We start from the raw sequence: 25,631 nt of genomic DNA on the forward strand, positions 1-25,631 counted from the left end.
AAAAAGCATCCTAAATTGGCACTTAGATGTCCTAATCACCAGGATGTCCAAGTGCTGATAATTGAAACCGTCTTTCTGTATGTCTAATGAGGTATTCCAGCCTCTGTGCATCCAGAGCAGCGATCGGCAGGCTATGGGCGTACCAAAGGGTGGGTTAGACATGGACGTCTTGCAGCGATCATCAAACATTTTGCAAGACATCCTGGACAGAACTTATGCGTTTGGAACTAGACCTGTTCTAGAAGGGTCTAAGTGCCACAAAGATGCCCAGACTGACCAAATGACCACTGCATGCATCAAGGTAAGACACACCCACACTCCTCCAGTGCTCACTGACCCCCTTCCACCAAACAAAAATGAGAACCAAAAGGTATATACTTGTCTCTTAAACAGTAGCATCTGGTATAGGGAAGCCTAGTAGAGCTGCACAAAGGTGTCTTAAGTAGTCTGGTGTGTGGGCTAGTGAACCATGGAGAGGAAGACCTAGGTCCATAAGCCACTCTAACCACTACATTTATGGTAGAAGGAGCGAGTCCATCCTAACCCTACTATATTGTCATATAGGTACCACCTGCAGCCATAAGTGCTATTGGGGTGGTACACAGGAGGGTATAGAAGGTTTTTTGTGGGGGGGGGGATTCACCCTAAATTATAAGAAGGTTATAGTGAGATATACATCTGGCACCTTTTATGTGAAGTTCACAGCAGTGTCCCGGCTAAGGTGTCCTGTTGCTCTGTCGAGATGTCTATGTGGCCAGTTCATTACTATTCTGATCCCACCCATGTCCAAATGGTCAGGATTAAGACGTTTTCAACCTGGATATTTTTCTGATCGAAAATGGGTATAAAGTTAGATGTTCTGGCGGCCTAGACATCCTGGTGACCAAGACATCTAAGTAGACAATTTAAAAAAAAAAAAAAAAACATTATTTTTTGATGTCCAGCAGTTTGCCATTCGAAAATGGCCATTTTTGTTTCTCCAACTTTGAACGTTCAACTGGAAACATCTAAGACTTAGACATTTTTTTCAAAAATGCCCCTCCATGTGTCCTAATTCTCCCTCCCCTTTGTTCTTTCTGGTGGCCATACGTTTCCATACAATATATGAACACCCACACCGTAGCCAGGCCATCCATGCAGTCTATTCCACAAAATTGTGCGTTCTTTTCCTATTCTGTCAAATCTCTTTCATAGACTGTAAACCACTTAGACCTGTCCAGTACAAAATTTGTGGTATAAAAAATATAAATAAATGTAAATGTAAATCTGTTGTACACTCCAAATGATGGTATTCTAGTTATCTAGGCCCATATGTGAACTGATTATATACATGGATAAATGACAGTAATCCAGCTATGTGCTAGTCTTTATTTATTTAATTCGATTTATATCCCATCCTTCACAAAGAGCTCAGAACAGGTTACAAGGTAACATACATAATAATTATCAGCACTTGGACATCCTGGTGATTAAGACATCTAAGTGCCAATTTAGGATGCTTTTTGGATGTCTATGTTTTTTGTTTATGAGCCTGATAGAGGGGTATTTAAAAATACAACAGCCCAGTCAGAATTGGAACATTTAGCTCAATACATCCCAAACAAATGAGATACAAACAGTTCAGCAATATGGCTATAGTGGAAGCTGTCTAATACACATTCATCCTGAGTTGATGATACAGAATAAATATTAGGTGAAGAGGTAGATTTTTATTGCCTTCCTAAAGTTCAAAAGTCCTTTGAGGGATCTGATGAGTGGATTTAGTTGATTCCAGTATCTTGGTAAGAATTGGGAGAAGGATCTGCGTCTTGGAGTTTCTAGTCGGAAGCGCCAGCCAGGAGGTAATTTTAGCCATGTTTCCTCCTGGGAGCGGAGGGGTCAGTTCAGGACGTAGGGTGGTAGTTTGGCTAATATGTAGCAGGGCACCATGTTGTGTATGGACTTGAATACCTTTGAAAATACATTTGCCTTGAAAATGAAAGCCTTTGAAAATGCAGCGTTTGGCAATGTCTTTGATAGGAGTACTTTACAGGTGGGTGTTGCCATGGGCACAATCTGTGCCGTATTTGCACATATAACTGATAAAATACTATAAGCTACATGCATATCTCCTGAATCCAAGCATAAGCATTTACACCAGCAATATGGCGTGCATACCAAAATGTTTAGACATGTACTGTATATACCTGGTTATGCTAATAGGCGCCTTCTTTCCCTTATAGTTTATGGTCTGGATAGGTACCCCATTATAAAATTGATCTCTACATGTACAGAGAGTAATCCTATAGCAGAGTTCCTACAGAAGGCACTACTTTTGGTACCTGTTTAGGCACTGGACTCAATTATTGACTTATTAGTCATTTGCAGCAACCACTAGGGTATTCAGCATTTCATTGTCTTTAAGGTTCAACATGCTACAACTTCGGTCATCAAACTTTATATCTTGTTAATCAGCTCTCCTTCCCATTCCCACTACAAGCACAAACGATTTTAATTAACAAAATGTGAAAAATATTTAGATATAGTACAACTAGTCCTCTGTTTTTAATACCATAGAGCACAAATGTTTACATGCATTTTCTTTATTATTGGTTCTATTTATGTTCAATTTTTGTGAGTTTCTGTTTAACAATATTACCATATGTGTATACAGTACTTCCCCCAAAATTCACGGGGGTTCCGTTCCAGGACCCCCCACAAATTTTGAAAAACTGAAAATGCAGTTTTTAGGCAGGGGAGACAAGCTGTAGAGAGGCAGAAGAGGGTAGCTGGAGTGCCAGCGGGTGAAGGAAATTACTCGCGGTCTGCTCCTACTGCCTCTTCCTGTAGTAAAATCAGGCTACACCAATCAGGAGCTGCTTTGACAAGCAGCTCCTGATTGGTGTAACCCGACTTTACTACAGGAAGAGGTGGTTGGAGAAGACTGGATCCACGATTCGCGAACCGCAAATTTGCAGGGGAACACTGTATACACATTTCCTTATTAATGTATTTATGTCATTTTTATAAGAGTTTGTTATTGCTATTTTATATGTGTGTAGACATCTGTTCATTTTAAACTTATCACACCATAATGTTGTACTATTTTTGTGATTAGGATTTATGTTATGTAGAACTAATGATAATTTACACATGGATTCTGTACCTAAAATATGCACATAAATTTTAATTCCAATTAGCGCTAACAATTGCACATGCAAATTGTGAGCAAACCCAAATTTGTGCGTGCAGTTTTTAAAGCTTTTTATAGAATTAGGTTGAATGTTTTCAAACATAGGTCTTTAGAGTATTAAATTCCTGTTACAATGAAAGTTCTATTGCACATGCATTATTGTGATTTAGCCCTACTGTTTGTTTTCATTGCCTTTTTGGTTGGCATTATAGAGTGACTGTGAATGTAAAAAGGGCTTTCGGGGTGATGGTATTCAGTGTGAACCAATAAACACTTGTCTGGAACAAGAACAAAAATGTCATTACCTGGTAAGTTTCTTTCTGAGATACTATTTTCTAACAAGTGTGATTCTTCTGAATTGGCCATAGCTGTAATATATTCACTTTTATAAAAATGTTAGATGGAAGTCTGGAGACCAAGAGCGTAGCCAGACCCCAGTTTTTGGGTGGGCCAGGGGGTGGACTGGATGACAATAAACCACAATTTCTGCTCTACTCCCCCCCCCCCCCATCACCACCCCACCCCACCCCACACCACCAAAACAATCAAAATTAATACCTTAGCTGGCAGGGATCCCCAGGCCTCACCAGCAGAAGAGTCCTTACTGGAATTCCTAAAGCAGGCTCAGTCTCACAACAGTCAACAGAGAACATAAGAACATAAGCAATGCCTCCGCTGGGTCAGACCTGAGGTCCATCGTGCCCAGCAGTCCGCTCACGCAGTGGCCCAACAGGTCCAGGACCTGTGCAATAATCCTCTATCTATACCCCTCTATCCCCTTTTCCAGCAGGAAATTGTCCAATCCTTTCTTAAACCCCAGTACCGTACTCTGCCCTATTACATCCTCTGGAAGCACATTCCATATGTCCACCACACGTTGGGTAAAGAAGAACTTCCTAGCATTCATTTTGAATCTGTCCCCTTTCAACTTTTCCGAATGCCCTCTTGTTCTTTTATTTTTTGAAAGTTTGAAGAATCTGTTCCTCTCTACTCTCTCTATGCCCTTCATGATCTTGTAAGTCTCTATCATATCCCCTCTAAGTCTCCTCTTCTCCAGGGAAAAGAGACCCAGTTTCTCCAATCTCTCAGCGAATGAAAGGTTTTCCATCCCTTTTATCAGATGTGTCGCTCTTGAGTAACGCCATATCCTTCTTAAGGTACGGCGACCAATATTGGATGCAGTACTCCAGATGCTGACACACCATCGCCCGATACAACAGCAGGATAACTTCTTTCATTCTGGTTGTAATACCCTTCTTGATTATACCTAACATTTCCAACTGCTGACACCAGCATTCCCCTGCCCTCACATCCTGTTGTATTCTCTGTTCGACCATGCTTTTTCAACACATATATGAGGGTACCAACTGAACTGAGCATGTGTGAGAGGAAGGGAGCGTGTTAGCGTCAGCAGCTGACTGTTGAAAAGAGGAGTCTGCTTGGGGAATTCTGAAAAGAGATTTCCAGCTGGTGGGGCCCAGGGATCCCACCAGCTATATTAATGATGTGCATCTCCACTGGGTGGACCTGAAGTGAAACTGAGTGGGCCAGGCCCACCCATGGCTATACCATCAAACTGTTAAACAGTGATGCACACATAAACACAAATATTCTGGCTATGCACTATTCTATAAACTGGTGCTTAAATGCAACAGAACACAGTTTGTGGATTGAAATATACAAAGGCAAAGACTGGGTGGAGTGTGGGCTATAATTTAAACTAGTTTCTTGGGAATCATCTTATTGTAGGTGCAATCATCGATCAACATCTCTCTGGGGAACCCAAGACTTTTGTAGATGTCTGGCTTTGCATTACCTCTAGAGCTGATGTTAAAGCCACTACTCTCTAAATACTGTATACTGTACTCTTGTTTTTCTGGTATTTTTTTGTGATGCACCTGCCTCTCTTTTTTGATTGTTGGTGTTTTTTGTTTTTTTGACCCAGGCCCAGATGCACTAAACGTGGGTCTGCTCCGATCCGATTTTTGACAGATTCTACACATGCTATTGATGCAAAAATTTTGCATGCAAATGATTCGCGTGGAGGTTCATTGTAATCCCCGTCTTTCCCCTGTCCGATGGATCAATGTGAGAGCAACTCACACACATGTGCAGAGCCAGCAGGGGAAACCCAGAAAGCAGCTTCCTGCCACTCAGCTGTTCGGGGCAGGAAACCTTTTTTTTTAATGGACACAGATGTTGTATGTGTGTTATACACACACAATATCTGCCCCATTAAAAAAAAAGCCCCACTCACCCCTCCGCCGATGACGGCCCACCCCGACGTTCCACAACGAACAGACACTGGCAGAGGGAGGAGTCTAAGGCCTGGGATACAGAGGGAGGAGCTTAAGGCCCTGATTGGGAGAGGCCTTAGGCATCTGAGCCAATCGGGGCCTTAGACCCCTCCCCATACATCACATGATGCACCAGGGAGGGAAAGGCCCACCATTTTGGATTGGTGGGCCTCGGAGGAGTTGGGACCGCCTCTCTCCTGCTCCCAACTTGTGAAAAAGGTAACAGGTGGGAGGGTTCGGGGGAGCATAGCCAAGTGATGTTAGTGCATCAATCACTTGGCTAGTTTGCATGGGGTTTTAGCTAATTTGCATGGCCGGATCGGAAAATGGACGATCAAGGGGAAAAACACACGGTGAACCATTTAGTGCATCAGGTCAGCAAATATGATCGTTGCTAAAGCAGTCAAAACTAGTTTAGCGACAGTCGCTGACTTTAGTGCATCTGGGCCCCAATGGCTTACAATTTTAACCTCACAAATTTACCCTTCCTTTTATCAAGCAGCACAAGCTAAATACTGAGCCACACATAGGATCAGAATAACCAGCTCAGCATTTTGCTCATGCTGTTCAGCAGTGCAGCTTGATAATAAGGGGGATTAAGCAGTTAGAAGGGTTAAATTGGATTTAATCTGCTAAACCCCAATTTTAGCCAGATAAATCTTTTGACTCAGCCCCCATAATAAGTTCATTTTTATAGTCCATATTTTCATCTTGGGCTCATAATAACTCCTGTTTTTCCTTCATCTTTTCAGGCAACTTGCCAGCAAACATCTTTTGGCCTTTGGAAATGTGTTTGTCAAGAAGGCTATGAAGGAGATGGCACAATATGTTATGGAAATGCATTAAATGTAATTAGTATATATATTTTCTGCTTGCATATCTGCTCCATTTGGAAGAGATTTGTGGGAAATCAAAGGTTTAAAGTTGACAAAATAAAGCTTCTACTCTCTGCAAGCTCTAATATATTTTATATTACACTGACAAAAGAATTATTGACACATGAAGATGTACAGAGGTCCCTTCTTTAAATGCAACTCCAATCCTTAGTGCAGGATAGAATGATAGAGGAGAAATTCTTTATTTATTTATTTAAATTTTTTCTATACAACTTAAGAACTAAACGGATCACATGAGTTAAAACAAACATAATTATGACAAACTAAAATCTTAAAATCAACAGGGTAGAACTATCTTTTCTTTTCCAAAGGACTATTAAGTCATAAGAATACTGTAACAAACAATTGGGTTTTTAGCTGTTTCTTGAATTGAAACTGATCAATACATTGTCACAACTGACCCACCAAAGCATTCCACATCTTAACACTAGCTCTGCAGAATGTCATTGCTCTGGTGTAACCTTGCTTCCTTGAGGTTAATAGATTTTTATTTTCAGATCGTAAAGATCTGCTTGGTTTATAGTTCGCAATGACTTGTTGAAAATACCATGGTATTTGATAATAAGTTTGATGGATCACAGAAATAAGCTTGTGTTGTACTCGAAATAAAACTGGTAACCTGTGCAATTTCTTAAAAATTGGTGTCAATCTACACCCAAAATTAACCTGCCGCAGCATTTTGTATCAATTGTAACCCTCTTGTCTTGGAAATTCCAAGGTAGAGTGTGTTGCAATAGTCCAACCTTGACAAAACCATCCCTTGTACAGCAATTCTAAGATCATAGGTCGAGCTCAATAGTTTAAGGTGGTGAAGCTTAAGAAGTTGACCAAAACATGTATTTACAGTCATGACAATCTGTAATTTCATGGTTAAAAACCTGTGTCTAAAACAACCCCTAAAACTGTCATTTCCTTCTTAATGTCATGGGAGGAATTTTGCAAAATATTAAGTGGAAATGAAATTACCATTAATTTGCAGAAATATAAACTCTGGAGATGTTAGAAAAGAATCTGTTGGCCTTCCCCCAGTTTCTGGTTTAAAAGCTGCTCTATCTCCTTTCTAAATGTCGATTGCAGCAGCTGATTCCACCCTGGTTAAGGAGGAGCTCATTCTTGTGGACTAGGGTTTCCCTTCCCCAGAATGTCACCCAGTTCCTAACAAATCTAAAACCCTCCTCCTTGCACCATCGCCTCATCCACGCATCTGAGCTTTGCTGTCTCTTAGTCCCCGCACATGGAACAGGGAGCACTTCTGAAAATGGTACCCTGGAGGTTCTGGATTTTAGTTTTCTACCTAAGAGCCCAAATTTGGCTTCCAAAAACTCCCTACCACATTTCTCTATATCATTGGTACCCACATGTACCAAGACAGCAGGCTCCTCCCCACCACTGTCTAAAATCTTATCTAGGTGATGCATGAGGTCTGTCATCTTTGCACCAGACAGGCAAGTGACCAAGTGATCCACCAGCCACTCAGCTATTTACATGCCTAATGATCAAATCTCCCACTATAATAGCCATCCTAACCCTTCCCTCCTGGGCAGAAGCCCCCTGGAGATACTTTCTCAGTGTGAGAGAATATTTCATCCCCTGGTCGGCAGGTCCATTGACTCATCAAGGAGCAAAAGGGACACTTAGGGAGGTTAAGGCCATAGTGAAAAGACTAAATGAATTCTTTGCTTCGGTCTTTACGGAAGACGATCTACCTGAACTGAAAGGGTGATGATGCAGAGGAACTGAAAGAAATCTCAGTGAACCTGGAAAGTGCAGTGAGCCACATCAACAAGTTAAAGAGTGATAAATCACCTGGATCAGATGGTATACATCCCAGGGTACTGAAAGAACTCAAACATGAAATTGCTGATCTGCTGTTAGTGATCTGTAACCTATCATTAAAATCATCTGTAGTACCTGAAGATTAGAGGGTAGCTAATGTTAAGCCAATTTTTTAAAAGAGTTCCAGGGCTGATGCATCATGCATTGTAATTTATTGCTGCAATTGTAATTGCATGCTTTTGATTCCAAAAAGTATGAAAATATGATCTGAATGGCAAGACATTGTGCTACTAATTTAGAAAACTCACAAGTCTTTTTTCTCCCTTTTCTTGGAACAGATGCTGGCTTCCCTTTCAGAAGCAGCTGCATTTTACAGATTAATAAACGTAAGTGATTTGCCTTGCCATTTTGTTTAAGATGCTCTTTGGGCGGGGATGGAGGGATTCCTTGCAGGGACGGTTGGGGATGGGTGGGATTTTGGCGGGGACGGGTGGGATTTCTGTCCCCGCGCAACTCTCTAGGCTAGAGCCCAAACATTTTAAGCAAATTTCATGTAAATCGGTAACTGACATCTTTGCCGAGCAGGAAGAGCAGTGTTTAGAACCCATTTTTTCTTCATAGTGGTAAAATAAGAAGAAATATGATGACAAGGGCATCTATGCTTCCGGCCACTGTGGCAATTAAAAAAATAACTGACAAGAATTGAATGTTCAAACAGACACCATAGGGCGGGAACTTATTATGCATGCTCAGAAGCCTTTCTAAAGTTTAATCTGAGCTATTTGACAAGGATAACTCGGCGCCATCAGCTGGGATATCACCCACTCGGTGCCATCAGCTGTGACAACACCCACATGTGTGGCTGTTGTCTATCCTGCTTGTCCATGGAGAAAGTGGAGCGGCAAGTGGAGTGGAACAGAGGAATGTAAAGAGTGAATGACTGATATATTTTTTAACTTTTTATTGTAAACCAATTTGATGGACTTGTATAAAAGACAGTATACTGGTCTGACCCAGCAGCGGCAATTCTTATGTTTTGTTCTTATATCGAGTAATTGTAATAATTATAAATTTATAATAAATCTGTGTTTGTGATACAGGATGCTACCATCAACACAATGATGTCAGAAGCTAAAAATATAACTGTTCTTGTGCCCTCACTTCAAGCTATGAAGAACATGAACCAAGAGGACAAAGCCTTTTGGACATCTAAAGACAATAGTCCAACATTATTAAAGTAGGTGGTTTCTGATTCCCAGAAATTTAATTTATTTTTTATGAATTGTTGTTTTGAAAATAAATGGAAATTTAGAGGAGAATTGATTAAAGCATGCTTTCAAAGAGCACATTATTTACTTTCTTCTGCTTTACAAACCATGAATACAGCAAACTTGTTTGCAAAGTGTTCAACTCTACTAAACGCACATCTACTTATAAAGTAAAATATCTTTGATTTCTAAATTTGATTTATTATTTTTATTACAAAAAGAGTTGTAAAGTAATTCATTAAAATAAAATGTTATCTGACACTTTTTGCTGAACATGTGCTCCAAATTCAACTGTGAACAAACAGATTAATGCAGTAATCAAATATATTATTAGGGATATGAATTATTTCAATTAGAAATAAAGGGTCATAGATTTGATATACCACCTTTTTGTGGGTACAGCCAAAGTGGTATCTACATTGGCTAGGTGCGCTGATGTAGGCAACTAACTTTAGGCAGACTTCATAGAATCAGGGCCACGATGCCCAAATATGGGTACCAATCCAAGATGTGCGCACAACCTAATTGGATAACAAGCCAATCAATGCTAACAAGCAATTATTGATGTTAATTGGCACTAATTAGGATCTGTGTATGCATCTGGCTGTGCGCTATTCAATAGTGCTGAGTACCCAATTACCATAACGTGAAACCCAAATGGGGACATGACCATGGGAGGGAAATGGGCAACTCAGGGCACTCCTAAAAGTTGGGTGCAGTGTTATAGAATATGGGAGATCTGCGCTTAACTTGCACACCAGGATTTACACCAGGTTTCAGTTGGCATACGTCTAGAGTTGGATGTAGGAATCTACTCTAACTGCTATTGTATAAAAGGTACATGTCCTTTATAAAAGAGTTCTTAGTGTCATTTTTCCTGGAGCCAAATTATGGGTTCCATTTATAGAATGTGACTCAAAATGTCTTCTGCCTCCATATTTGCATTTTCTAACCTGCCACCCATTGTCTGTGTATTTTTCTTTCAGATATCACGTATTAAACAGTCTTTATACACTTGATTTTCTCCAGAACATGTCTTCCCCCAGTCCACTGGCAACTACTCTACAGAGTCAATTTTTGCATTTGATGAAAGAGAATGGGGTAAAGCGACATCTAAAATATTTGTAGATCCCTTTAGCTATAGACTGTACCTATATTCTGCTGTACAAAAATAACTTACACAACACAAATACAATAGTCCAGGGATGGCAATATTATAAACTCATGAGATCAATTTTCAAAGGCATTTACCCAGGTCTGGCTGAAAATTTCCCTCCTCAAATGTGGCTAAAAGTATGTGTGAGTTCCACAGCACATGTAATTGTAGCTATCAGAAAACGAGTTATTCTTATGGGCCTGATTAGATCTAGGAGGTAGGGGGGAAGAAGCAGACAGATGTACATATTCCATTGTCCTAGTGATTCGTGGAATAGAAGTATTTTACATAAATAAAATACACACCCCACCCCCACCCCCCACCATCCAGCTACAAGCCACCAGTAGAAATAGTACGTGCTAATTTTGTGGACACTTTTATCCAGTGGTGTAGTAAGGGGGCAGGGGAGTGGACTAACTTGGTGGGACCATCTTGGTGGGGCTGGCACCTCTCCTCCTCTCTGCCCTTTTCCGACTGTATGTGTGCATGCCTTCCCTTCCCCACTATACCTCTAACTCTTCGCTGATATGAGCAGCATCTCCAACCTGCTGCTCGCGCCAGCCTCAGCTCTCCTTATGAAGTCACTTCCTGGTGGCGAGGGAAAGCGTGCACTTGCATGGCAGGGGTGGGGGTGACACCACTCCAGGCACCTCCTACTCTTGCTATGCCACTGCTTTTGCCCCCTAATTCTATAAAAAGTGCCAAAAATTATGTGTGCAATTTGGTTGTGTACCCAAGCTGTTCATGCAATTTAATTGAATAGCGAGCTATTTAGAGCCAATAATTGGCATTTTAACTAGAAATTATTGGCATTAGACTCAAGGGTTATGCATGTGAATGTAGGCATGGGATCCATGCTTAACTTTTATGTGTGAGCCAAAAAAGAGGGTGCAGAAATGGGTGGGGGTCATGGGCAGATCAGGGGCATTCCTTAAATTATGCATATAATTACAGAATTAGGACCTCCATACCTAAATTTAGGCATGATCATTTAAACCACATTTTTCATTAGTGCAAATGGCCCTGCCTAAAGTTAGGTGCAGTTTCCAGTCTTAAGCCCTCTTCTATAAACCATGCCTAAATTTAAGCATGGCTTATAAAATAGCACTTTTTTTCAGCACAGATTTTATAGGTGTATTATTTACACTTGCTGCTTTTGTATTTTATTATGTATCACTTTTCTTATTTACAGTCAAGTATAATATATAATTACTTGAATTAGATCAATAATTTCCACAGAAAAAAAAACAAGAAAGAAAAGTTTCTGTCGAATTATATCGACCACAATACTTTGAGAACGGACTTCAGGAAATAAACAAAAAATTATACAATATCAAGTAAGAAAACAGCAATACTCAGTTGGCACAACAGCCGGATTATGATGTTACATATCTTAAGTTACAGATACTTCACCTTCTCTAGATTCTACAAATTCTAACAGTTGTTTAGACTCCAAAAACAAGTAATTCTTTGACTGATAGGTAATAAAACATTTCACAGGAAATTTTAACAGAAACGTTGTTCCCAGGGCTAGGACTCTTGGCCTTAATGCCAAGAGATCCTTTCTACGCCTCTGGGATCTCTGAGACATATCAGGAAATATTTGCACTTTAGAGCCCAAAAACTGGTCATTTATATGTCTAAAATAAAGGCGCAATACATATTCTTTATCGCTTTCCAAAGAAAGAGTTATCAGCAAAGTTTTCCTCTCAGTTATGACCTCAAGCGAACTTTCCAAAAAAGTTGTTAAGTTCATGTCAACAACCTTATCAATTTGAGCCTCATTAGGAGTGGAAACACCCACAGGTTTCTTCATTTGAAGGTAATTAGCTCTCACAATCGGAGGTAAATTATCCATTGGAATACCAAGAATTTCTGTAAAATACTTTCTTACCATATCCAATGGAGAAATCAAAGGACACTTAGGAAAACTCAAAAGTCTCAAATTATTTTTTCTTAATTGATTTTCAAAAGATTCCATTTTCCTTGCCATAAAAGTTCTTTCCTTCACCAATTCATTTTCTACTACCTTCATATCTCGAATCTTTTCTTCTTGATTCTCCAACTTTTCATTTACCTTTGTAAGGGCTAAACTTTGTTGCTCAACTTTGGAAAAGATAGTTCCACAATCAATACTTAAAGTTGAAAAAGAAAGTTTAAGGTTAGCATCCATTACTGATATGGCCTGCCATAATGCTTCCAAGTCAATTTTTTGTGGCTTTTCAAGCACCCCAAAGTGAATAGAAGAGGCTCCAGAAGCACCTCTCACCTCTGCTCCAGTGCTTGATAATTCTTCTACTGTATCTTTTCCCGAAGAAGTTGGCACAGGAGAGCCTCCAACGCTGAGAGCTGAAACCTCCATTCTGGGTTCAGCTAGTTCAGTCTCTGCAAGCACTGGTGTGCTTCCTGGTTGGGGCGGGACCAGCCGCTGTTCCAGGCTTAGAGATGCCCGATCGGAGTAGAAGCCAGGATCGCCTGAAATTGGTGGGCTCTCCCCTGAAGTAGTGTGCATCGGCTCACTGGAGAGGGAGAAAGCTGCAGATAAAGTCGTCTGCCTCAGACGTTGTGGGTTCACCACCGCCGCTGGAGGATTAGAGCGTGGAGTTCCCTTCCTCTTTCCCATTACAATGGAAAAGGCCGCTGGTACTAGCGCAAGTGAAACACCGACTGCTCAGAACCTCCCTCTCAGGCGTCTGTTCTCGACACCATCTTAGCCCGATCTCCTCCCCACTTGCTGCTTTTGAGATTAAAAATGCTCCTTATTCACATAAACTAAAAGCACATACACTTGGAGGGCAATTATATAAGGGGTGCCTAATGGAAGCTCATTTTCTACACTTATTTTAAACCAATTTTTTAAAGTCATAGGTGTCTACTTGTCTTTAGAAAATACTATTTCAGCACTGAATCCCAGCTGGCCTCTTTAAATAACCTCAACAAAAATATAACAGCTTGCATAACGAAACTCCAATCCTGGGCCCTCTCTGTACAAATGAAGCTGAATTAGTCCAAAACAAAACTACTCTGGCTTGGCCCAAAATTAGATCAATTACCCACGCTCATTCCACTACCTTCTGGTTCCACACTGCAGATCGAATTCTCAAGCAAAGTTTTGGGCATCATTATTGACTCTATACTTGCCTTTAATGATCATCTCAACTCTCTGGTAATAAAAATGTTTTTTTAGTCTTCACATGTTGAGGAAAGTGAGATCCTGCTTCTGCCAACAACATTTTGCTGTCCTTGTACAATTAATCATTCTTTCCAGATTGGACTATTGTAATTCCATCTATCTAAGTCTAACCAAGTAAAATCTTCAAAGACTTCAGCGGATCCAGAACACTGTGGCTAGGTTGATCTTTGCAAAAAGCAAATTCGGTCATGTTTCCCCGCTTCTGTCAAAACTTCACTGGCTTTCGGTGATTTCTAGGATTCACTTTAAATGTACCTGCCTAATTTTCAAGATCCTATATGGCATTCACCACCGCCACTGGAGGATTAGAGCGTGGACGAGATGTCACCGCCAGTCTGGATAGACTACTCACACCCCGAGACCACTTTCCTATGCTTCTTGTCCACATAGGAACCAACGACACTGCCAGGAACACACCATCACCAGAGACTTTGGAGCACTGGGTGAGAGGCTGAAGTGGACAGGAGCGCAGGTGGTTTTCTCATCGATCTTCCCAGTTAGAGGCAAGGGAAGAGCCAGAGATGAACGTATCCTGAGGACGAACAAGTGGCTACAGGGATGGTGCCGGGATATGAACTTCGGATTCCTAAACCATGGGGAAGCGCTACAAGGACTTCAGGGACCAGACGGACTCCATCTGACCAGTAAGGGTAAGAACGTCTTCGGACACCGACTAGCCCGCCTGCTTCACAGGGATTTAAACTAGGTAAGTCGGGGGAGGGTACCCATTCACATATTAGTGCAGAAAGGAATTATCCTGATGAGGTGAGTTGAAACTCCGCTTCCATGTCCAAGGTAAGTACCCACATTGCAAACAGTTCTTTAGGAGTCACACCGACTCAGGTAGGATACGCCTCACAGGGACTTAGCAAACACAAGATATGGAGGGCCATGTATGTCAATGCACACAGTTTAGGTAACAAAGTTCTAGAATTGGAGGCTGAAATAAGGAATGCCGACCTAGATGTGGTGGCAATATCTGAAACTTGGTTTACGGACTCACATGGGTGGGATATGGCTATACCGGGCTACAATCTACTTCGTCAGGACAGAGAGGGCAGGTTAGGAGGGGGGGTAGCTCTATACATTAAAGAGGACATCAAAACCACCAGGATCACAGATGTCAAGTACACCGGGGAGTCCCTCTGGGTAAACCTGGCAAGAGGCAGAGAAAAATGCCTGTATCTAGGTGTGGTATACAGACTAGAGAATGACACGGGGAGCGATCCCCGCAGCGAACCGCTGCGTGGCTGCGGTTTGGCTGCGGGTTATGGTGACCTCATTAGCAAATCGCCGCAGACGCGGGGACAAATCCTTTCACCGCCCGCAAAAACGGTGAATAGATTTGTCCCCGCAGGCCAATGTCCCCCCTTCTAGGAACCGCTATTTACCTGTGTTTCACCGTGTTCGTGACCGGGTGTTAGATGTCTCCGCCATGTTGTCTGTCTCCTCCAACTTTCGATCCAACTCGCACGTTGCCGCATTTACTCTCGATCCAACTTGCATTTGTCAGATCAACCCTTCCTGTCAATAGAACCCGCCCCCCCCCCAACGATCGCGGCAGGAGGATATCCAACCCCTCCTGCCAGCTCCCCAACAGCCGCCCTATGATCAGTGATAGGAGGGTGCCCAACCCCTCCTGCCGGCCCCCCCAACGGCCCCCTATATCGCCAATAGGAGGGTGCCCAACCCCTCCTGCCGGACCCTCCCCCAACAAACCCCGCCATCCCGAAACACCACCCTTAGTCTTACTTTCCAAGTTGGACCGGACAGCTCCTTGCTCGTCTGGCCAGCAGGCCTGCCTCCGTCCAAATGAGGCGGGCCCGCCCCTCCCCTCCCCTGCCTAACCCACAGGATCCTAGGGCCTGATTGGCCCAAGCACCTAAGGCCCCTCCTATAGCGGGAGTGGCTTTAGGTGCCTAGACCAATCAGGCCCTAGGATCCTGTGGGTTGGGCAGGGGGGGGGCGGGCCTGCCTCATTTGGACGGAGGCAAGCCTGCTGGCCATACGTGTGAGGAGCCGTCCGGTCCAACTTGGAAAGTAAGACTAAGGGGGTTCCGGGGTGGGAGGGTTCGTTGGGGGGGGGGTCCAGCAGGAGGGGTTGGGTACCCTCCTGCCGGCGATCTTAGGGGAGGCCATTGGGAGGACCGGCAGGAGGGGTTGGGTACCCTTCTGCTGCGATTGTCGGGAGGGCCGTTGGGGGGGGGTCTACAGGAATACACAGTCTAGTACCCGAACTCGCAATCTGGGCAACTGCAACTGGGCAACCTGATCCCGAAATCTGAGCAACTGCCTGCTGCCGTCGCGTATGCTGGGACTCCTGCCTTCGTGTATCTGCCGGATACGCGAAGGCAGAAGTCCCGGCATACGCGACAGCAGCAGGCAGTTGCAAATCAGCTGACGCTGGCGCAATCTTGCACACTGGGAAAGAAGAGAATCTCCGGCGTCAGCTGACTAGCAACCCCCCATCGTATGGGACACCTGCCTTCGCATATCTGCCGGATACACGAAGACAGGAGTCCCAGCAAAAGATGCAGCTGCAGGAAGTTGCTAGTCAGCTGACGCTGATGCCGGAGCTTCTCTTCCTGCCCAGTGTACACCAGGTACTGCTGGACAAGGGGAGGAGGGGAAGAAGGAAGGGAGAAAGGATACTGTTGGACAGGAGGGAAGGGGTACTGCTGGACAATGGGAACAGGGAAGGGAGAAGGGGTACTGCTGGACAAGGGGGAAGTAAAAGGAAGGGAGAAGAGGTACTGCTGAACCTGGCAGAAAAGGAGGGAAAGGAAAGCTGCTACACACTGGAGGGGAAGGTGAGATGGTGCATGGGGAGAGAGCATGTTGGGTTGTGGGGTGCGAAGGAGGGATACCACTGAGGGAAGAGGCAAGGACAGAGAGAGAAAGTGTGCAGGAGGCAGAAAGTGTTGGACTCATGGAGAGGGCAAGATGGATGGGGAGGACAGAAAGGAGGGAAGGAGAAATGTTACACTGGGGAAGGGGGAGAGCGCAGAGAGTGAAAAGTTGGACTCATGGAGGGAGAGAGAGAGATGCTTGGTTGAGGGAAGGAGGATCAGAGGAGAAGCATACAGGAGGGGTTGGGTGCCCTCCTGTTGTGATCGCTGGGGGGAGGGGAGACTTGCAGCCGTAGCCGCGGTCACTATGCTAATCACGGCAGGGAGATCTTTGCCACGATTAGGTACAGCGGCCGCGTCTACTTACCATGTAGGCTAACATTGTAAGCATTAAAAGTACATGTCGTGTTTGTTTTTGTATAGTTATTAACTAATATTTAACTAAGTTTTAAAGTTTTAAAGAATGTTTCCTTTATACGTAAATAAAGAAAAGTATATAAAATCGTACCCGTTTGAGGCTTTTATGTATGCAGCGGTGACGGTGACGGGGCGGTGAATGGGGTTGCAGTGGCGGTGACGGGGCGGTGAATGGGGTGGCAGTGGCAGTGACGGGGCGGTGAAGGGAATGGCGGTGACGGGGCGGTGCAGAGGATGGTGAGACGGGGACGGGGCGGTGACGGGGACCAATTTTTTCACTGTGTCATTCTCTAATACAGACCCCCAAGACAACTGGAAGACATGGACACAGAATTAATTGAAGACATAGAGAATATCACTCTACGAGGAGAAGCTGTACTGCTAGGGAACTTCAATATGCCTGATGCAGACTGGAACTCATTTTCAGTGACAACCAGCGGTAGCAGGAGGCTCTTAACCTCCATAAAGGGAGCACGTCTCAAACAAATGGTAACGGAGCCCACTAGGGCCCAGGTGATCCTCTACCTGGTACTCACCAACAGGGAAAGCATCTCAGAGGTCTCAGTAGGAGGTACGCTAGCCTCCAGCAACCACAACATAGTATGGTTCAACCTTAGGAAAGGCTTCCCTAGATCAAACACGTAAACAAAGGTACTCAATTTCCGGGGCACAGACTTCGCACACATGGGAGATTTCGTCCATCGGATGCTGCAGGACCAAGCGGAGACCGATGATGTAGAAGCTAAGTGGTTAACACTGAAATCAACCATACATGAAGCAACTAGCCGCTTCATAAAATCAGTAAATAAATGACAAAGAAACAATAAACCCTAATGGTTCACTGCGGAGATCTCGCACCTCATTAAGGAGAAGAAAAAATCATTTCTCTCCTACAAGCGCATGGAGAAAAGAGAGGCAAAGGTAGAATATAGGACCAGGTCTACAGCGGTCAAAATGGCAGTTAGGGAGGCAAAACTTCGAGTGGAAGAAATTCTGGCAAAAAACATTAAAAAGGGGGACAAATCCTTCTTCAGGTATATTAGTGACAGAAAAAGGAACACAGGCGGGATAGTACGCCTTAGAAGACCGGACGGAAGTTACTTGGAAGCAGATTCCGATAAAGCCGATCTACTGAATGAATACTTCTGCTCAGTCTTCACCTGTGAGGCACCGGGACACGGTCCGCTGTTGAAGGCAACACAAAGCACAGAAGACCCGTTTCAGAATTTTGAGTTCACACCAGGTGAAGTTTACAGTGAACTGGCAAGACTCAAGGTGAACAAAGCCATGGGACCAGACAATTTGCACCCAAGAGTGCTCAGAGAATTGAGCGATGTCCTGGCGAAACCATTGGCTGAGCTATTCAATCTCTTCCTAAGTAAGGGGAAAGTTCCCCTGGACTGGAAATTAGCTAATGTCGTTCTTCTGCATAAAAAGGGTTGCAGGGCAGAGGCTGCGAATTATAGACCGGTGAGTCTCACATCAATAGTGTGCAAACTCATGGAAACACTAATTAAAAGGAAATTAGACACGATCTTGAATGAAGGGAATCTTAGGGATCCCAGTCAGCATGGATTCACCAAGGGTAGGTCCTGTCAATCCAATCTCATCAGCTTCTTTAACTGGGTAACAAGAAAGTTGGACTTGGGAGAGTCTTTGGACGTCATGTACCTGGACTTCAGTAAAGCTTTTGACAGTGTCCCACACCGCAGGCTGCTAAGCAAGATGGAATCGATGGGGTTAGGAGAGACACTAACTGCATGGGTCAATAATTGGCTGAGTGGCAGACTTCAGAGGGTGGTGGTTAATGGTACCCTCTCTAAAACATCAGAGGTGACCAGTGGAGTGCCGCAGGGCTCGGTCCTGGGTCCACTCCTTTTCAACATATTCATAGGGGATCTGACTCAAGGGCTTCAAGATAAAATAACACTATTCGCCGATGACGCCAAACTATGTAATATAGTAAGTGAATGCAGTTTACAGAATTATATGGCGCAGGACCTGCTTACATTGGAAAGTTGGTCGTCAACCTGGCAGCTAGGCTTCAATGCTAAGAAATGTAAGGTCATGCACCTCGGAAGCGGAAATCCATGCAGGACGTACTTCTTGAATGGAGAAACTTTAACTAGGACTTCAGCAGAACGAGATTTAGGAGTAATCATCAGTGCCGACATGAAAACTGCCAATCAAGTGGAGAAGGCTTCATTTAAGGCAAGGCAAATATTGGGTTGTATCAATAGAAGTTTCGTCAGCCGAAAGCCTGAAGTCATAATGCTGTTGTACAGGGCCATGGTGAGACCTCATCTGGAGTACTGTGTGCAATTCTGGAGGCCACATTACAGTAAAGATGTGCGCAGAATTGAATTGGTTCAGCGGACGGCCACCAGGATGATCTCGGGGCTCAAGGGTCTCTCGTACGAAGAGAGACTGAACAAATTGCAGCTCTACACTCTCGAGGAACGTAGGGAGAGGGGAGACATGATAAAAACATTTAAGTACCTCACAGGACGTGTCGAAGTGGAAGTTGATATTTTCTTTCTCAAGGGACCCTCGGCCACAAGAGGGCACCCGCTCAAACTCAGTGGCGGAAAATTTCATGGCGACACCAGAAAGTATTTCTTCACAGAGAGAGTGGTTGATCATTGGAAGAAGCTTCCAGTGCAGGTGATCGAGGCAGACAGCGTGCCAGACTTTAAGAATAAATGGGATACCCATGTGGGATCCCTACGAGGGTCAAGATAAGGAAATTGGGTCATTAGGGCATAGACAGGGGGTAGATAAGCAGAGTGGGCAGACTTGATGGGCTGTAGCCCTTTTCTGCCGTCATCTTCTATGTTTCTATGTTTCTTCCTCCCCTAATCCCACTATCCTGGAATTCTTCGAGACCTGACACTACCAGATCCGCCCACATACTCAAACTATCTTTCCCCTCGTTAAAAGGCGTCATGTATGCAAGGAAATTAGGGAAATCCCTTTTCTTCAAATTTACTGAGCTTTGGAATAACTTCCCTGCACTGCTGCGGAACCTAGGCTCATTCCAATTATTCCGAAAGCATCTGAAAACCTGGCTTTTCTCCAAAACATAAAGCTATCTATTTAAAATGTAAAGCTAGCTATCCTCTTCATAACCTCTAATTTCTTATCATGTCCTTCCCTCATTTATTGAATTATCTGTAAACTGTGCCGATCTCTATCTTTATGGAGATGATGCGGTATACAAACTTAACCTTTTCCTATCGTGTGTTCCGGATGACATTGCCATCGTGGATAAACAGTCTGTATGGACTAATAAAGAGCCAGGAACACAAAATATTTGAATTTACAGACTTATGACTTATTTACATTATGTTTACAATAGCCGTAAATGATAACGGTGAATAACACAAAACTTTGCTAAAATAATTTCGGTTAGAACCAGCGTAATGTAAAATTTATTACGATAGGAAAAGGTTAAGGCTTAGTTTAGTTTAGTTTACTATTATAAATGGCAGAAATTGCTTCTACATTACAGGTGTTGATATGTACTCATTTTTAATGAATATAATGAAAAATTAAGAGGAAATTTAGCTGTAATTTTTAAGTGTTGTTATGTGCCTAGAATCAATTTTTGAGATTAGAGCAGGTTATAAATTTTATATAGTATAGCATAGTACAATATATCTGCTCTGGGGGAGTTATAAATGTCCATGTCTATAATTGTTATGTTGTGTGTAGATTAGCATATTTACAAACATATATGCTTGCTCCATCCAGATCCACCTCTGTACATGCTTACTGTCAAAGTACACATCATCATGCTAAAACACATACTTTTACACAAGTTGCAAATTTATAAGAGGCCATTTGCACACTGTTTTCTCACTATGCGTAACACACAAGGTAATTTTTTAAAAGTGTTTTCATATGTATAAAGTTGGGGTTTACCATGAAAAATAGTTTATATAACTACTCCCCTTGAAAATAAAATATATGAGCATAGGGATGGATTCTGTATAAGGCACCCACATTTAAGAACTGGCAAAGTGCATGCTAGGTTCTAGTGTGCAAAGGATGGAGGGTGGGGGGATCACCCTGGGTACGCAGAGTTGGAGAGTGTATGGAGCAGTTGTGGGGCTGCAGTCCGGTGATGGGACAAAAGCGCGCGAGGACAAAGGCACGCCGACAAACGAGCGTCGACAATTGAGCACAAGACTTCATCGCGCCGCAGGAAAACCTTCTTTTAAAGGGCTCCGACAGGGGGTGTGGGGGGGACCCCCCCACTCTACTTAATAGGGACCGCGCTGCCTCACGTTGCCATCTTGGGAGGGTGTGGGGAGTGTAACCCCCCACATTATACTGAAAACTTAACTTTTTCCCTAAAAAAGTATAATGTGATGCCAAACCACCCCGAACGCCAACGCGATCACTATTAAGTAAAGTGGGGGGGTTCCCCATCAACACCCCCATCGGAGCCCTTTAAAAGAAGGTTTTCCTGTGGCGCGATGAAGTCTTGCGCTCAATTTTCGGCACTCGTTTGTCGGCGTGCCTTTGTCTCGCGCGCTTAAGACTATGAACCCTGCACATGTGTGAGGTTGTTGGCTCTTGCTCCCTCTGACATCAATCTTCTGTTTTGGGGTGGGGGCCAGCATAGCTGGAGGCCAAGCATATGTGAACCATGGCCCTGCAACCACTTCATGCACCCCTCTCCTGCCAGGAGGAGGGGGGTGTTCCACTCTGGGAAAACAGCAACCCAGATTTGCCACTGGTGCTATGTGCAAATTCTATAAAGGCAGTTCTACACAATGTTGTCCTAATAGAATACTAGCTTAAGTCATTTTTGTACCTACCTTAGGTGTGAGCATTTACACCTGCCAAAGGTTGGTGTACTCGTAAATGCTCGTACCTATCTACTGCCAGTTAGGAACGGGAAGCATTCTATAATCCCGCACCCATGAACCACCCATCTTCCTCCCATGGCCACACCCCCTTTGGAGTTCCACACGAGATGAATTAAGCATGCAGATTATAGAACAGTGGTGCAGTATAGATGCACACATAACCAATAATTAGTGCCAATTAGCACTTGTTAAGGCCAATCACTGATTGTTATCCCAGGACAAGCAGGCAGGTATTCTCACTAGTGGGTGATGTCATCCGACAGAGCCCCAATGCGGACGTCTCACAAGCATACTTGCTGGAAGAAACTTCAGAAGTTTCGAGATGCCCGCACCGCGCATGCGCGAGTGCCTTCCCACCCGATGCACCGGGCGTGTCTCCTCAGTTCTTTTCTTTCCGCGGAGCTGAGAAGTTTTGCTTCAACTCTCTGCGCTTAGTGAACCCTTGTTCTTGCCTTCTAGTGCTCGCGGTTTTGAGTTTATTTCTCTTATCATGTGTTCTATTCTGTCGTTTTCTTGTTTTTTCCCAAAAAAAAAAAAAAAATTTTTTCCATAGATTCAACCGGATCGGCCGCGTGGCTGGGGCCCCGCAGCTTCGATCTAGCGGCGGAGCTTTTTCGGCCTATGTCCCGGCCTATTACCGGTTTTAAAAAGTGTATCAAGTGCCAGCGCGCAATTTCGTTGATGGACCCGCATCGACGCTGTTTACAGTGTCTCGGGCCTCAACATCTTCCGAAATCGTGCCGGCCTTGTTCCACTCTAACAGCACGTGCTTTCAAGCGTCGCTGTTTCCTGTGGGAGTCGATGTTTGCTATGGAGGCTTCCAAGGAACCTTCAGCTTCGACCAGCGCTTCGCCTTCGCCTTCGACGTCGGCATCTGCTCCTGCTGCATCGGGTCTTTTGAAACCGGCTTCCTTCGTTCCGGTTTCGACCCCGCCTCCTGCTCAGGTGCCTTCTTCGGTCTCCTCAGGTCAAGTGCCTCCACAGACCGTTCCCCTGGTGGTTCTTAAGGTGCCTATGGCTTCTAAGGCTAAGCACTCGGCCGCCCGGGACCGCGAAGATCGTGCAGGGGGTCCCACTTCAGATGCGGCTCCCCCCTTATCGGCTTCAATGCGGTCACTCATGGAAGCCCACTTCCTCGAGCTCATGACTACCATGGGGCCCAAGTGGCTTGCCACAATCCAGCTTGGGCATGCGGAACCTCCTCGTGGGGTCGAGCCGCCTCCTCCTCCTCCGCCTCGCCGCTTGCTTTCACTGCTAGGCGAAGAGGCTCGGCGTTTGGCTGCAAGTTCATCGAGGAGTGCTTCGCTTAGTGAGATGCTGCCTCTGGAACCCATCCCTGCCTCGGACAGAGACAATTGGGATTTCCCTCCGAGGAGCTGAAGCCCTGTGCGTCATCAGGAGGATTTCTTCCGGAGCCCCTTGCCTGCCAAGCCTTCTCCCGACCCGTGGCATGCTGCTCGAGAGGCATCGACCCAACCTCCTCTTCGCTCTACGGCCTCCAGCCCCATCTACTCGTTGGAGGCCTCTGCGGAGCCATCTTCGCATCGTCGTTCCAGATCTCCTTTGAGACGGAGTGCGGGGCGCCGATCCAGGCATTCGTCCAGACATTCTACCGTCTCGCCTCAGAATGGTGTATTCATCTTCGGATGTCTCGCATCCTCCGGGCCCGGAGTTCGAGGATACCATCAGATCGTTCTCTCCTTGTAGATCCCATGTCTCCTTGGATCAGGAGGCCTCGACTTCATCGAGTTTGTCTCAGCGTCCTATGTTGGCGGACCAGCTGTCTTTTTCATCTTTTCTGTGGCAGATGGCAGATGATCTCGACATCACCTTGGACTCGGGTTCCCGCTACTCCAAGGAGTACCTGGATACCATGCATCTGCCTCATCCTCCTGCTGAGTCTCTTCGCCTGCCTCTTCACAAGCTCCTCGACCAGACGTTCATGCGCTGTTTTGAAACACCGTACTCCATTCCTGCCATTCCTGGCAAACTGGATGCCAGGTATCGCACAGTGCACCATAAGGGGTTTGAGGGCTCCCAACTCTCCCATCAATCCCTGTTGGTCGAGTCCTCCCTCAAGCGATCTCATCCGTCCCAGGTATATGCCTCGGTGCCCCCGGGTCGAGAGGGGAGGACCATGGATAAGTTTGAGAGGCGCATCTACCAGAACTCGATGATGGCTTCCCGAGTTCTCAATTACACCTTCCATTTTGCCACCTATTTGGAGTTCTTTCTTCCAGTGCTTCGGAAGTTTATGCCTTACATCCACTCTTAAGCTCGTTTTGAATACGAGGAGGTCATCGCCTCGCTGTCCCAGCTGCGTCTTCAATTGATGCAATCCTCATATGATGCATTTGAGCTCTCGGCACGTGCTGCCGCCTGTTCCGTGGCCATGCGTCGCTTGACGTGGCTTCGGACCATAGATATGGACCCGAACCTCCAGGACAGGCTTGCCAACGTCCCGTGTGCAGGTGCGGATTTGTTTGATGAGTCCATCGAGACGGTGACGAAGAAGCTGTCGGACCATGAGAAGTCATTCCAGTCCATCCTTCATCCGAAGCCTAAACCTACTCAGTCTCGACCTTCTCGACCACCCTTGATATACCAACGGCGTTACACTCTCAGGCAGGCTCCTGCTGCGAGGCAACTGGCGAAGAGACAGCCTCCGCAGAAGTCTCAACAAAAACAACAGTTTTCTGCTGTTCCCAAGGCTCCTCAGCCTTTTTGACTCTCTTGTCGGGAGCATAACCAACACCGTTCTGCTATCCCCTGTCTTTCCAATTGGGGGTCGCCTCCATCATTTTTACCATCGATGGATGGCTATAACCACCGACCTTTGGGTCCTTACCATCATCAGGGAAGGATATTCTCTTCAGTTCCATCGGGTGCCCCTGGTCCATCCTCCAAGAGAGTATCCTTCCAACTTGACCCAGACCACCCTTCTTCTTCAGGAAGCTCAGGCTTTGCTCCGGCTTCAGGCCGTCGAGCCAGTCCCTGTGGACCAACACAACCGGGGGTTCTACTCCCGGTACTTCCTTGTTCCGAAGAAGACGGGCGACCTACGTCCTATTCTGGACCTCAGGGTACTCAACAAGTTCCTGGTCAAGGAGAGATTTCTCATGCTGACCCTTGCTTCTCTCTACCCCCTCCTTGAGCAGAACTGGATCTAAAAGAGGCCTACACTCACATTCCCATTCATCCGGCCTCTCGCAAATTCCTCAGATTTTGGGTGGGACATCTTCATCTGCAATATCGAGTGCTCCCTTTCGGCCTGTCCTCGTCTCCCAGAGTTTTCACCAAGTGTCTGGTGGTGGTGGCCGCTGCACTCCGGTGTTTCCCTACCTCGACGACTGGCTCATCAAAGCTGCCTCGGCTCTAGGGGTCATCTCGGCGACCCAAAGGACTATTTGGTTCCTGCAGAGTCTGGGGTTCGAGATCAACTTCCCAAAATCTCATCTGCAACCTACCCAGTCTCTCCCCTTCATCGGGGCGGTTCTGGATACTATACAAATCAGAGCATTCCTTCCTACACAGCGCCTGGAAGCTCTTCTTCATCTCTGTCAGTCAGTGTCTTCTCGCCAGTCCATCTCAGCGAGACACATGATGGTTCTCCTGAGCCACATGGCCTCTACGGTTCATGTGACTCCTTTTGCCAGACTTAACCTCAGAATTCCTCAGTGGACCCTGGCTTCTCAATGGGCACAGGTGTCAGATCCTTTGACTCGTCACA

General features: G+C 45.0%; 1 protein-coding gene across 4 annotated transcripts in view; it reads left to right on the forward strand.

The window, feature by feature from the left end:
• Positions 1 to 25,631, forward strand: part of STAB2 (stabilin 2) — a 403,506-nt gene that overhangs the window by 194,969 nt on the left and 182,906 nt on the right. For all 4 annotated transcript variants that reach the window (XR_004540109.1, XM_033951740.1, XM_033951739.1 and 1 more), the window contains exons 26-30: positions 3,385 to 3,480; positions 6,222 to 6,317; positions 8,480 to 8,527; positions 9,242 to 9,378; positions 10,396 to 10,510. Coding sequence is in view for 3 of the 4 variants with exons in the window: in XM_033951740.1 (XP_033807631.1) it covers positions 3,385 to 3,480; positions 6,222 to 6,317; positions 8,480 to 8,527; positions 9,242 to 9,378; positions 10,396 to 10,510 (492 nt within the window). In the remaining variant the exon portion in view is untranslated. The remainder of the gene's footprint in view (positions 1 to 3,384; positions 3,481 to 6,221; positions 6,318 to 8,479; positions 8,528 to 9,241; positions 9,379 to 10,395; positions 10,511 to 25,631) is intronic.

The sequence above is a fragment of the Geotrypetes seraphini genome, chromosome 7 (assembly GCF_902459505.1).
Source record: "Geotrypetes seraphini chromosome 7, aGeoSer1.1, whole genome shotgun sequence".
In the NCBI taxonomy this organism is placed as follows: Eukaryota; Metazoa; Chordata; class Amphibia; order Gymnophiona; family Dermophiidae; genus Geotrypetes; species Geotrypetes seraphini.